Source organism: Poecilia mexicana, unplaced genomic scaffold, assembly GCF_051168715.1.
Source record: "Poecilia mexicana isolate PSO_F unplaced genomic scaffold, ASM5116871v1 scaffold_22, whole genome shotgun sequence".
In the NCBI taxonomy this organism is placed as follows: domain Eukaryota; kingdom Metazoa; phylum Chordata; class Actinopteri; order Cyprinodontiformes; family Poeciliidae; genus Poecilia; species Poecilia mexicana.
Window position 1 is genome coordinate 6,022,384 of NW_028263391.1, and position 14,943 is coordinate 6,037,326.

The following is a 14,943-nucleotide window of genomic DNA, read 5'->3' on the forward strand; positions in this document are numbered from 1 at the left end:
ATTGAGAAAATGACAGTTGGCTTTTGTTTGTGTTCTTAACAGTTTCTTAATTATAACCAAAAGGCATTCAAAATCTGTTACTTGTTAGAAAAAATATAGTTTAATATTTATGATTAAGTGCAGCACCATTATCAGAAATTGGCATGAAAATGTTTTTCTTGTTTTATTACATTTGACACAAAGGCAGGAGGTACTGCCACTTTAAATTAAAAGGTCGACCCGGTGCTTGTCCAAGGGTGCTGCCACCCAGTCTGCATCAGACGTAGGATGTCAGGGTTTTCTGGCCTGGTCTTACAAATATTTGAAGGTTTTAATGTGGAAAAGAAATAAATGAAAGAGGAGGATTTTTGATCTTGAAAATGTGTAGTTTGTGTCAGTGATGTGCGGTTGTGTGGGCTGGAGCCAAAAGGCTCAGAATAACCTGGAGGAGCTGCAGAGAACCACAGCTCAGGTGGAAGAATCTGCTGACAAATATTAGCTCTAGAAATGTGGCTTTCATAAAAGAGTAGTAAGAACAACATATGGGGAAAAAAAAGCAAAAAAAAATAAATAAGAAAAAAGGTCCAGTTTGCAGATAAAAACAAAACATGTAGGCGATTAGGATGAAAATAGATTTATGTTAGAATCTGGCATTAGAGCTGAATCCAGTTAATCTGTGGCAGGACTTGAAGAATGAATCATTTTCCATCTGCTTCACCATTATGCAGTATTTTTATGAAGTCTGTGTAACGTAACAAAATGCGAATGCTGTGCAAGGCGATACTGATCATTTTAATAGATTATTCTATTGTCGATTATTAAACAAATGTTACACTGCACAGATTTCTAATTAATCACTTAAGACTTTATACAATATTAGAAATACATAAAAAATGCAAATAAACAGCTCAATTCCTTTTTTAAAATAATAAACATATTATTGCCTCAGATGAAACTGCGTTCCTTTAGTGAACCGGGGGAAACTAGACTTGCCGCTTGTACAGATCTGGTTAGAACACAGAGTTTTCTCCAGCATGTTATCAGCCTGGCGGGCCACCAGGCTTTACTTGTGCCCCCGCCAGACTAAACATTGCTTATTTATTTAAGTCTTTTTTAAATGTTTGCATTTTTGTTTTGCACAGTTTTGTCTTAATTACTGGATTGTGTTGTTCCTTCAGTCAATGGCATGTTTTGCAGTCTGTATACTCCAGCAAGCGATTGATCGATTACTAAATTAGTTGACGATTACTTCAATAACTGATTCAACAGGATTAATCATTTCAGCCCCTCACTTAACACTTACGTGTTTGTTAAATTATCACTGACTGATGCAATCACATGCAGACATTCATCTCTTAGACTTTGGAGCACATGAACAGGACACGCAATAAAAAAAAGCAACTGTCTGCAGTTTTTCACTTAAAAGAAAAAAAAAAACTCAACCCAATGACATTGAAGCCTGGATTCAGTCAGAGTAAGCAAAGCTGTTTTCCTCAACAATCCCACACGGTCCATGTTCAAGCAACTCAACACATTTTCAGTTCACAGCGGGATTTGATGCTGCAGCATTAATCCCAACCATTCATTAAACTCAAGAAAACAAACTGTTTAAAGCAATTCATTTAAACAAACCCGTGAGAATGTTGCTCGCTTGAAGTGAAACGCAATTTCTGTCACTCCCCAACATGTGAGAGGACGTATGCCAGGCTGCGACGGTAGGCGGCAGGAAAGAAGTGCAGCGTTTGTGCAGTTAAAGACTTCGTTAGCCTCTCATGGCAGAAGGATGGACGTTATTTGCGCTAAACGACGAGGAGCCTCTGGGCTCCTGAGGGGGATTTGCTGATCCTGAGATCTACTCTAATAAAGTGCAGCAAAGGCAAAAGCGACACTGCCACAAGACTTTGCAGTTTGCAGTCAGGATCTCATTAAACAGCACAGCAGCCACCAGCCCTGCCATGGTAACGAGGGAGAGAGAGGGAACATGGTACAGGACGTTCTGTTGTGTTTTTACATCAGAACAGTAGTTGTGGATTTGTTTGGCCTTATTAGAGTCATTCGTGGACAATCCAAGTGAAAACTGAGCAGTCGTAGGGAAACACGTAGGATCTTCATCTCTTTCTCTGCAGCATCGCTTACCTTCTGCTCCGATAGAGACCAGCTTCACTCCTTTGCTGGCGATGAAGTCGAGCGCTTTGTTGACGTTGGAGATCTTGTGGACTCTCATCTTGCCTCTTTCTGGTTTGGCCAAGCGTTCACCTGGAACCAGAAACGCAGCGCTGATGACAACATGGTTCGGCTTTCAGAAACATAACCAGGGAACTGTTCCCACCTAGTTTTGACTACGAATGTGTGCCGGTGTTAATTACTATGCTAACACACTCCTGTTACAGAAGTTTAAACTAGAAATAAGAAAATAGATTGATTTGAAAACACAGCCTTTACAGATGCATCTGAATAAACTGCATAGCATCAAAAATGTTGATTTATACGATTCAAAATTATGCAGAATATTGCAAAAAGAGCAACATATTCCAAGCTTTTATTCATATTAAGGGCTACGACTAATTATTATTTTAGTAATGAATTATTCTGAATGTTTTCATCTAAACATTTAAGCTCATTTTAGACACTATTAGAAACATATTACAAAATATGAATAAAGAAATTAAATTTTTTTAAACAGAAAATAAAAATTTAATTTCCTGAAGTGTAAAAACGCAGCATTCCTGTTGTGAGTGCTGGATCCATCTGAAAGCTAAAAAAAAACATTGCTAACATCAACAAGAGCTCAGCCCTTTCTGCTCGACTTAACACTAATGCAGGCTGATCGGTTGATTAATCAAACAAGAGCAGAAACGCATAATAAGAAATCTAAAAACTTCTAAAATGTCAAACTATCCTCGTCAATCTGTCCTGAAGCAGCTGGTGGCAGCACGGTTTGCATCCGGCTAATCCTGTTAGGAACGGGGCTCTCTACCTGAAATGACCTCCAGCAGCAGCATGAGCTTCAGTCCGTCCCGAAAGTCCTCCTCGATGTTCTCGATCTGCGTGCCGGCTTTTCTGAGGTGTGAGTTGCACCAAGCTGTAAAAGTCTGGAGAAACAGGAAGAAAGGAGGAGAAAAGAAAATCCATCAGTACACTCGTCTGCCACCAGCCAATACAGACTCTGGTCTAGATCAACGAATGGCTTGTTGTAGAGATTTCAACTGTAACTAAGGATTATTTTATTAATCGATTAATCTGATGATTAACTGCATTAAAAATAAAGTGGCACGTTCTACAGATCACTTAAGCCTTTATAAGTACAATATCAGAAAACACAGTAAAATATGCAAATAATTCACTTCCTTGTCAAATAAGAAAATAAAAATGTTATGTTTTTTTTCCCAGAATGCAATAGCATAGCATTCCTTTAGTGGATTTGAACTACGTTAAGCTAAAACATGTTTGCAGATTAATGTACTTTCATCTTAAATGCAACGTGTAAATATTCCTTGTAGTTTTGGCTTCATAACAGCACTGAGTATGCAATTTTCCACAAAATGGTAAACAATTAATCAATTACTAAATTAGTTGATAGTTAATCACAATTGATCCGATTAATCATTTCAGCCCTCATTGAGATTGTATATTTTAGGGCTAAAATGATTCCTCCAGTGATTCGAGGACCTCAATTATTAAAATTACTCAAGGAAAATTTATCTGTCTCTTAGCTTCGTTAAATTATGTTTTATTATTTAGCGCACCGTGTTACGGCCGGGTCATTATTTGTTTTGGCCAGCGCTCTCACTTCAGTCAATGAGTTGTTGCTAATTGCTAGCAGCATTGCCTTAAATTTTCCGGGTTTTTATAGTTTTTCGGGGGACTGATAAGAATCTTTAAATGGACTGGTGGGATGCTTGGAGTGTGGCAGCCTTTCTCCTCCTGGAGCTGCGTGGTTATTGTTTGAAAGCGAACGATGGGAAGAGCGCTGCAGGTGTATTTACACAGGTGAGCGGATGAAAGAGAGAGACAGAGATTTCTCGAATACTCGATTAATAATAAAAATAATCGATAGAGTACTAGATTACTAAAATATTATTTTGCAACAGCCCTAGTATATTTCAGTAGTAGCTCGTTATATCACTCTTACAAATTTTTTGCAAAACCCCAACAAGCTTGATTCCACCATTTATTTTTTTTATTGGACCAACTCATTGTGTCGTAGGAAGCAGGTGTAGCGAGCTGCGGTTCCGCTCTGAAACATCTGCAGCGGTGTCTGCGCCGCCCAACGGGAGCTGGCACGATGAGCGCTGGTCCTGCTGCGAACGCCTCTTTATGAGTTCCTGAGTTAATTACACCCCGAGTCTAAAACACCAGGCCGCATGTTTCCAGCGGGGAGCCGGAGGAGCGGAGCCAGGCGGACATGAAAGCCAGCGCTGTCTCTCCGAGAGGCAGTGCTGGCTTCCACTGTTGGCTGACGAAAGGCCACTTAAAAAAAGCCACCGGAGAACCGGTTCCGCAATGAGATCACGGTTACAGACGGAGAGGGGTGAGGTTGGGGTGGCCATCAGTAAACTCAAGTGGGGAAGAGCTGGGTTTCAGATGTGTGCAAGCCTTGTGGATTTTTTTTGGGGGGGGGATATTACCAGTGAAAACGCTTGAGGAAACTCTCTGGATGCTACCCAGGATCATAGAGGGGAAAACAGACAGATTACATGGTGTGTTATCTTCGAGGGCACGGCTGACAGAAATAGAGCAGAGTTTTCTGCAAACACAAACACACCCTGCTTATGATTTAAGTCGGGCTCCAATAGGAAAAGAGGTACTCAATCAATAGCCCATTAGAAGAGTGCCAATTATGTTAAACTATTAAAGCAGAGCCGTGGCATCAGCAGTTAGCATGAATACCGTAGGATAATCTAATTAAAGTATTGAGATGGAGCTGACCGCTGGTCATAAAAGGTCAGGTTCATGATTAAATTTCTCTTGATCAGTATGAGTCTATTGCTTCACTGAGTACACAAAGCATGCCATATAATTGAGAACATCATCTACCCAATCATCTGCCACATTTACTGGCACCCCTGGTAAGGATGTAAAGAAACGTCTCATGCCAGCTGTTAAGTACAGTAGAGAATCTGTGGTGCTGTGGGCATCTCTTCCACAAACCTTGAGAACATCATTCGAGTCAATTTAGCGTTTCCAAAAGATGTTAATTGATGTAATTTACATCTACTGATACGGAGCAGTCCTACTCTATGAGGAAGTGTTGACTAAAGTCTTGTTCAGCAGCTTAGCAGTGTGGGTTTTGGCAATAATATGAAACAATGCATGGTGATGTCACAGGGATTACAATAAAAAAAAAAAAAAAAACTAAATTCAATAGAAGGTACAACAGTAACCAACCCTAAGAGGGATTTCCTGTTTTCTAGTGGAAATTAGAGACGACTACTACGTCTCTGGTGTCTTAAAGTCATATCATGTGATTAATTCACAGCGGTTACACTATGAAACAGATATACAATCACTTCAAAATCAGAGGGAGTTGGTAACATTCACAGGTTTTAATAACTGAAGATTGTCCAACGTGCCATCCTGTCTACACTTGTCTCTCCTTGCTTGGTCGTGAGTGGGGTGTTGATTTGTGTTGCGAGGTGTATGGGGGGCGGCTGACTTCTTCCTATGGTCACCAAGTGAGAGACAATCCATCACAGGGCAGCACAGAGACGCTCCGTACCAACAGTAACGCATAAACATGTTTTTAGACTGAATGGAAGCCAGAGTGCCTTTAGCAAGGTCACATTGAGACGGGGAATGTGACCGTACTTTCTCAATGACGTTTGCCATTGATTTCCTGTGCAATGCCACTTGATTCTCATCTCCCTTCAGTGCTCCATTTGGGATTCCTCTCACTGAGCTAAATTTCTCAGGAGGAATTTTATTTTGGCCTATCAGAAAACAGAATAGAGTTGTGAACGATGACGTTGAGTTGTTGCACAGATCGGCACTTCTCTCTTCAGTGCCGAACAGTTGAGGACAGTTGTTTACAGCACACGCAATTTCCAATAAGCTTCATAGCGCAGCTTCCTTCACAATTGGGCTAGCATATTTCAAACATCACCACCAGATGTTAGAGATTGGGTAAAGTCTCTAACATCCAAATGTTTAATACTTCAGAGTCAACGCTTCCAGCAACCAACTGTTTCTCAACAGCCAATAGTCCAGACCCTCTGTACGAAGCGAAGAACCAGGAAAAACTACTTTTGTTCCTTGAGGACGTTCATGTGGCTGAAACCTTTGAAATACCAGAATACATTAAACAAAACTGTGGTAAATTCTCACCCAATTTTTTTTCAGTTTTGTGAATTTCAACAATGATCCAAAGCATAAAGACAAAACCTGTGGGACGAACTAAAGAGGGAAGAACAGGGACAATTAAGAGAAAGTACAAGGAGAAGGGATGGCCACAAGTGATTTAATTAAAATATCTTAATATGGGATTTTTATTAACAAATATCCTCAAATCAAATGTTCGAGTTTGCATTAAAAGCTCATTTTACAAGTCCCTACCAGGACACCAACATATCTGCGCTGTAATTTATTCAAATGCATCATATGCAAAAGCTAACCTGCTTCATATCAAAGGATACTGTGATCTTTAATGAGACCAGACAGACGAAAATTACTCAAGGCTCTGAGTCACAGCTAGCAAAGAACATAAGCACTGAGAAAACGAGTAAAAGTTCACAGAAGGAATGTTAGCTCGTTAAATGTGCTGAAAGGAGGAGTTTGGCTCTCTCAGGCAGGACGACAGGCCTCCTCTCCTGAAGAATCAGCCACCGCTCCTGCAGTTCGTCCAGCTCTCTGGGTCACTGTGGAGCTTGGCAGCAGCACACGGTCCAGGTTGCCAGCCACCTGCAGCGTCACATGACCCCCAGACACTAAGGCCCGCAGTCTTTCAGGTGTTCTGCACTTCTCTCATGATGAGGACACGGTTCTGAGTCACTGCTCTGCCAATCAATGTGAAAAGTGTTCCTCAAAAACAGAGTTAAAGGTGACCTATTATGCTTCCTTGAACAGGTTAGGATAGGCCTGTGGGCTATTCAAAACATGTCCATTACATTTTTTTTTTTTTTGCAGAAAATCATTTTAGATAATGAGATTTTAAAACAATGCAAACAGATGCACAATCTTTGAAAAGCAAAAGTGGGGCCTCCTGCACAACTAGCAAAAATGCAAAAAGTGGTTTCTGGGCAGTAAGTCAACAACAAAACCCTCGTCTTTTCCAGCAGCCATTGTACAGCGCATACACCGATACCCAAGGTTTGCTTGGGTTGCTAGATGACAGGCTAGGCTTCACTGGGATTGCTAGATGAAGGGTAGTGTCTGCCGATTAGATCCGTTTTTGAAACAGCTTATTTTCCTAACACTAAAACATGAACTTTATTGATAAAAAGCATCTCTGTGTTTATTTTTTTTAAGCACTTAGGCTGTTTCGAGAAACAGCAGACACCCAAATGGAATTACAAAAACATGCAAGCAACAATGTTAACTCTGTCCTGAATCTTAGACTCTATAACAAAAGTTTAATAATGAACGGTTTTGTCATCATTATTTGAAACCAGTTTAAATAAAAACACAAAGCAAGCAGTCTGCTTGTACCCACCAACCCAGACTCAGTTTTACAAAAACAACCACCCTGTCCCTCTGTTACATTAAGCAGGAGTTTTATCTGTGTGGCTGGTCTGAAACAGAAAGCAGCATTTTTGCAGAAAATCTTGGTACTCGATATAATAAACCCTGACAATCCTGTGCAGTTTTTGTCCCAGATTGCTGTAGAGTGGTTTAGCAAGAGATCATCAAAACGGAAGATCATTAGCTGCTGTAGCAGACCATAACAGTGTGGCCCCCTGAGAGCTGTGTTTTCATTAGCCATACAGAGGGCCTGGATGTACTAAGCAGAAGAAGTTGCTGGGGGATTGTCATCGTTGTGAGTCTTGATGTGTGGAGATAAATCAACACACAACATGAGACGTCTCACATGTCACTGCTTCTTACCTCGGGGACACAAAGTCCAATTCAACGGCTGGCTCTCGCCCTTTCTAAAGATACTTAACGGAAGAGAATCCTTTGAGTTTTTACTTCACAGGCCCTGATTAGAAACCACAGAAAACTCTTCAGTGTAGAAGCTGCTACTGTTGGAAGAAGACTGAAAGTTGACTTTTTTTAGTATCATTAAATATGTATAGAAAGTGATTTAAAGGAACTCATATTGTCTACGAAGACATAAAGGTCTGGAAGGCTAAACAGAGAAAGATCATGCAGTATTTTAATAGTTTCAGAAAGTAGTTATAAGAAAAAAATATCGGTACTGATATCGGTTAACTGCCAAATGAGTTTTAGTATATCTGCATATCGGATATCGACCAAAAATCCAGTATTGTACATCCCTAATTAAGACGCTGGCGAAATGCTTTCCAAACGCAAAAACATCAATTTTTTGATAAACATCCAAAATACCAGCAAAAATGACAAATAGCTGTTCAGCAATCATAGGAACGAAATTCTACTGATTATTGAGAAGAATAAAAATAATTTTCTACTTGGAAGTTTTAATTAAAAACTGATTTTTTTCCCTCAGAACTGATAAACCCTCCACAATGCTTTACTGCTTTATAATAGATGCCTCGCAGAAACAACTTCTTGGTTGAATGGAAATAATTTTAAGCCTAAATCAGCAATCAGTATGAATAACTGAGCTGAACTGTATGTGGAAATAATAATACTTCACCAACTGTATAGCAGGACTGGGGGTGAGCAGAGCCATTAGTTTCTAATGTGTTTCTCTGTGTGATGATCGTTGTCACTGGTTCAGCAGCAGGATGCCAGTGAAAGCTGATCACATCAATAGGCCTGAAAACACACGTGTGCGTATGAATGGACGCACCTTAAAACACCAAACTGTTTGATGTATGAATGACGAACGCAGCAGCGTTAGTGCAGCCTGTGAACTCCGTGTGTGACTGTGTTGTCCTGGTAGTTGTGTGTCGGTACAGCGTGTGCTGTGAATGTCGGAGCTGCTAGCATGTCCTGCAGGCTGCTCGCTGCCTGAAAACAAAGCTTAAATGTTGCAGCTTACACACAATCCATTCCTGCTCCAGCCGTGTGCCATGTGATGGAGCGAAGCAAAAGCAGGACAGCTGCTGCTCTGTGGGAGGAACTGCAGGATCGTATATTTTCAGGGTCTCCTCTCTCTCTCTCTCTCTCTCTCGCTCTTTTTTTCTTGACTACCTCCTCTTTATCTCTGGTCTCAGCCTCCCAGAACAGAGGCGGGCTATAAAAACAACAGGGGTGATGAGAGGAAGGAACCTGCTCAGTATCATCTTTTGGGAAAGTTGTCCATCAGCATCATTAAATTAATGGGTTTTTTCCCCCGTAGCAGCTAAATGAGGCTACAGCTAGCCTCACTGCTCCAGCAGCAGGAACATTCCTTTACTGCTAATTAAAGAGAAAATAGGATCGCAATAAATTGAATAAGATGCATCTTATTTGAAACACTAAGGCAGCTACTCGATTTAACTCGCTCTTCTTATTTCACTCAGTTTACACTCAACCAAAATTCAACCATGGATCATCTGAATATGTTTGATTTCATGGCAACAAACTATCAGAAAAAGTGGAGTCACAGTAAGAAACAACTTCAACTTTCACTGCCTGACAGTTATTTGGTGTATTTCTGTCTGCTTAAAAAGACAAATCGAATACCCGCAGATGTTGAACTCTGCAGGCTGCAGTTTTAAAAATGAGAATTTCATCTCCAAGCATTCACTCCAAAACCTTTGTGTTAACTCCCAAGATCTTGTTGCGGTTAAAAACAAAGCTGCTAGTTGCTCCGGTGATTTATTTCCAATTTTTGCTCCGCTTGCATCTCATGTTTGACTCCAGCCGATTCTTCAGCAGGAAAACTGCTCAGCCCCAGTATCATGGAGAAAGTGGAACGCGCCGAGTGTCCTTGAAATGGGTAAACAGTGAGGAGGACACGGCGAAGAGAGATACGGCTTCAGTGACATTAAGCAACACGTAACAGGGGAAAAAAAGACCTAAAACGAAGTCGATTGAAACCATTTCACAAATAGTTTTGACTTTCATTTGACTGCATTAATTTATAGATAATGAAACGCTGCTAAGTACTAACCTTGTTGTTGATTGCTACCCACAGAGAGCCTCACCCAGTAATTTGGAGTGATCTGGTGTTTAAATCCTACTCGGTTATTTTGGGACGGTCAGCCGTGTATTGTGATTCCTGTATCAGCTTCATTCAAAAAAAAACTAGCATTTGATCATGTAAAATACAAAGATTTTTTACCAGAGGATAGAATCCTCTTAAATTGTACTTTAAGGTACAATTCAATTCATATGAAAGGTTTCCATTTGAACTATTTGTAGTCATTAGGGGTGTATTAATATTTTAGCCAGTTGGTTTTATCATGTGATTTTGCCTGGTAAAGTAAATCTAAGCTTATAGTGTGAGCCGTTCACCCAATATGACAGTGTGCGTTTTAAGCTTGACACTCTGTATTTATGGTTATTTAGAATAACTACACGACTCGCTGACATTAAGAAAACCCACTACTTTTGAATATTTTGTGATGTAATACGTTTGGTGCGCTTTAGAAAAATAGAAAACGTGACAAAGTGGCACAAAACATGAACATTTCACAAGTAGCTTGGAGTTTTTTTTTTTTTAATAGCGCTAAGCTAAGGAGTCATTTTACCGTTTTCTAATTACTCTGGACTTTCTGACCATCTGTAGTTCAAAAATAATAATTGCAGTAAACATCCAAGTTCTTTTCTAGATTTACATAATTCTTCATAAAATATTATTCCTGAAAGTTTTTACTTTTTCAACAAAAATATATATAAAACTGTTCTTGTAAGGAGTTTTTAATGCTGTCATGTAGACATGTGAATCATTTCTAAGTATTAGCGTTAGCCGCTAGCAACACCAACTTCCATTCTCCTCAAAGCTTCTCATCAGTGAAAAACTAAAGATTTTAAGTTTTCAGTGACTGAAGTAAAAACTAGAACAGAGATTCTTTATGAATATAACTTAATATTTGTGAAACCCTTTTCCATTTGCAAACACAAAAATGGCTATTTCCAGTGATTTTTGTCAAAAGGAGCATAAAAGCTAAAATACACAGACACTCCAGACTGGAATGTTATACAAAATAAATATAGGTGGTTTAAAAAAAATAGCTTCTCGTTTGTGAAAATGTTTATTTTGTTTGCAAAAAATAAAAAAATTTAAAAAAGAAGCCAGCTGAAGTACTGCTAAAACTTCACCTCATGTAGCTGTTATAACTCAAGACTGTATTGCCTCATCTCATGATCTATTGTTTCTTTTCCTGTTGCCAGTTTAAGAGAAAAACATTCAAAAAGGTAAAATTAACCTTAACTGTTACCGTAGTTACGCCTCATTAGGTTATTTCACATGAATCTTGTCGATCAGCTGGAAAGTCTTGACACATTTCCTCTTGATGCACTTTCCTGATTGCACAAAAACAAAAATAATTTAGTAATGAATTAATCTACAACCTATTTTGTGATATAATTTTTAATGTGCAGATGAACTCTCTGCCTCCCACCTGTCTCTCTTCTCCAGCCTTTTTCCCCTCGCTCCCTGCCTCTCCACTAATCAGCCTCAGTTAGGAAAATATTTCCTGCCTCTCTGCCAGTTCCATATTAGTACAATCTTTTAAATGAAAAGAGGAAAAAAAAGGCCCAGCTCCTGAGTCTAAGCCCTGCCATATCCGAACACAAAGGCAGGCAGACGAGTTCAGGCAGGAGAGGAGAGGCAGACGTCGCTGGCAGAGTTTCTGACACAGGAAGGAGGTTTTCAGCACTGCAGTCGGTTTCTCAAGCCCGAGCTTTCCAACTCAGAGCCTCCCAAGGCGCATCGAAGCCTCGCCGAAACTGCTAAGGCAACGTCTAGGACAATATTATCTTAATGTTCTGGGCAAAACCCGCGACTAAAACGGTCAAACGGGACGCGACGACTCTAAACGACATCACTGCCCACAACTGGAGCTGTAAAAAAAAAAAAAAAAAAAAAAAAAGCGCGAACACAGTCGAGACGAGTTGAAAAGCAACTGCACTTCTGTGCATCCCAAAGAGGTAAAGTATCCAGTTCCCTCTCCTGTTAAGTCTATTTATGCTGCCTCAGTTTCACTCAGGGTGTGTGTGTGTGCGTGTGTGTGTGGAAACAGTGCTGTGAGCCAGGAAAAGCTGAGCTGCTAACACTTTGCTCCATCCAAGACTCCCAGATGATTTTGCGATAAGTGATGGATTAGTGCATCGAAGTTCACCAAACAAACGAGCCTCGCAGGAGTTTGCTCAGATTTAAAAAGGCCCACTCGATGAAAACAAGGCGACTACAGAGAATGCTGTGCTTGTCTCATGGGTGGGCCGCTTTTAAATGATAAGAGATTAAAATAATTCAGCTTAAAGTAGTACTTCAGTACTGGTCTGGAATGAAAATGCTTTCAGATAAGTTGGAACCAGTGTCCAGTGTAGAGGATCATGTTTAAATTTAGTTCATCAGTTACAAAATTAACCACCAGGCCACATATTCAGCATAAAATGTTGTCATTTTACAACTTATAATTAGATATTTTGTGTTTTCAAACCTGAGGACGCAACAGAAACTCAACAGAGCATAAACCTGGCTCTCCTTGAGATGTTGACAGTGTGTCTCTACTATCATCTTAAACAAACAGTTGAAGTTCTCAAGGGTTTTCTTGATGATGCACCGATAAATCAGTCGCCGGCGACTTTCTGATTGGAAAGTAAAACGGTCCTACGAGGCTGCAAGGTATTCTGTAGCAAATACACACTTAGAGAGGCGTTTTAGAAAGGCTAGCCACGCTACCCGTGACCATCGCTAATGTAAGATTGTTGCCGCAACTTCTACAATAATCACTCAAAGCAGAAAAGCTAGAAAAATATTTATGATGTTACTCTTCTCATTTCATAGTTTTTCCACCGGAAGACTCAGATTTAGCTAAAAAGTATTAATGGCCAATTTAACACAACTTAATGCATCAGAAACGCATCGTACAACCAAATCACAGCGCACACTTCTTAACTAAAGTCATACTTAAAACATGCACTTAATATGTTAACTCGTCAAACTGAAGGTGAATTAAATTAAGATTTCTGTTATAGTTATTACAGTAGAGCGCTCCGTAGAGGCCGTCACCCAGAAAGCAGACCAGATGAAGCCGGGCGGGGAGCCAGCATATTGAGATGCTCGTTACTGCTGTTTTCACTTAGGAGGCACAGCGGGGAAAAGAGCCAAACTGCTGTCTGAAGCCTCTGCAGACTGCCGCTCCGTGGCTCCATGCATCTGGCAAGCAGAGAGGCTTTAAAACACTAAATCCATTTCAGCAAACTTGAGTGGGAGGCAACAGAAAAGCTAATGCCAGAGGAAGGAACGACTCCACAAAAACACCCGGGGATAAGACCATCAAGACGGAGGGAGAGAGCGGGACTCGTTTGAATGTTCATTAGGGACTCATGTGTGATCAGCCTCACAAGCAAATAACTTGAAGCCAGGAATAGATCGTCTCTATCCATAACTGATGCACATTATGTAATTGGACAGAGAAAATTAGGTTGTTGCTCATTACGGCAATAAAAACTCAACAAGCAAACATGAGCTACTTGCCATTTGCAAGGCGGCTTTAGGGAAGAGACCTAATGAAGAACAACATGAAAACTTGGACCAATATTAACATCCCATATCAATAAAAAAAAATCTATATTAATTTGATATAAGTGTACAAGTATATACAGCTACATAATTTTCAGGCCAGACCTGATAAAGACTGGAGATATTAATATCTGTATTGGTCCTGATACTTTAAACAAGTTATAGATCTGCTATTGGTGACAATGTGCCCAATCCATAAGGGCAGATCTATTCAGTGTTTTTCTATGGTTATGTGCTCTGTGCGAAGTCCTGTTTTATTATTTATTTTACATTATATTTAGAGTTCCCAATTGTACTTTCTGAACCAGTTGAAAAGAGGGTTTGTTGCAGTTTATTTTTACATGTTTTTGTCAGTTTCAGTTTATTTATTTTTACACTGGCTGTTTTACTCCTAATTGCACCGACTGAATACATTAAAGTTTAATTTTTTTTACATTTGATGTTGCTTGTGAAGCTGTAAATGTGCTGTGCTGGTGCAGAGTTATCAAATAAATTTGTAATTCAGTACATTTATGCCTGTGATTAAAAAAAGAGAAACATTTAAGTCAATTCAGCGATGTTTTTCTGTACCAGATTATATTGGCTGATACTAAACTTTAGATATCCGTATCGGTATCGGAAGTGATAGAAGAGGATCGGCGCATCCATCCTGAGAAGGCAACCGTTTTAGCTTTTTCATACCGTTTCGACCGAATGTTCAATATTATTTGCAAATAAAACCAACAAAAGAAAAAAGCTGGATTGTTATTCCTCACCCCCCATTCAGGCAAACAGATGTAAACAGACCAAAAGGGCTGGACCAGAACCCCCGCAGGGCTGGAAACTATCTTGGCAGATTAATAAGCGCCACGGTTCCATCCGTCCTGCTCAGTGAGTCACCGACTGAAACAATATGACCTTTCTGCCAGCCCAAACTCAGTCCTCACAAAGCTCTTTCACTAAAACAGAGGGAAGACAGGAGTCAGGGGGCCTACCAGCCAGAGAGGGGAGTATGCTGCGTGGGTCAAAGGTCATCAGTCATCCTTCTCTGTCTCTTTTCTCTAAAGCTCAGCGGAGTATAAAACATGACTGCCCACACAGATATTCAAGCAAACGTTCGCTTCTCTTGCTCCAAAAATACTGAATGGAGCTCAGCTGAGACGACCAGGCAGATGTGTTGAGTTCACGTTCTGTGGGGGATTTCTGCTTCCTCACAGCTGCTGCTAGTT

The 14,943-nt window shown here is 40.1% G+C and overlaps 1 protein-coding gene across 4 annotated transcripts in view; it reads right to left on the bottom strand.

Annotated features, from left to right (window-relative positions):
• actn1 (actinin, alpha 1) overlaps window positions 1-14,943 on the bottom strand; it is a 63,143-nt gene that overhangs the window by 26,559 nt on the left and 21,641 nt on the right. For all 4 annotated transcript variants that reach the window (XM_014998577.2, XM_014998575.2, XM_014998574.2 and 1 more), the window contains exons 2-3: window positions 2,957-3,071; window positions 2,116-2,235 (exon numbers count right to left, since the gene is read on the bottom strand). In XM_014998577.2, coding sequence (XP_014854063.1) covers window positions 2,116-2,235; window positions 2,957-3,071 — 235 coding nt within the window. The remainder of the gene's footprint in view (window positions 1-2,115; window positions 2,236-2,956; window positions 3,072-14,943) is intronic.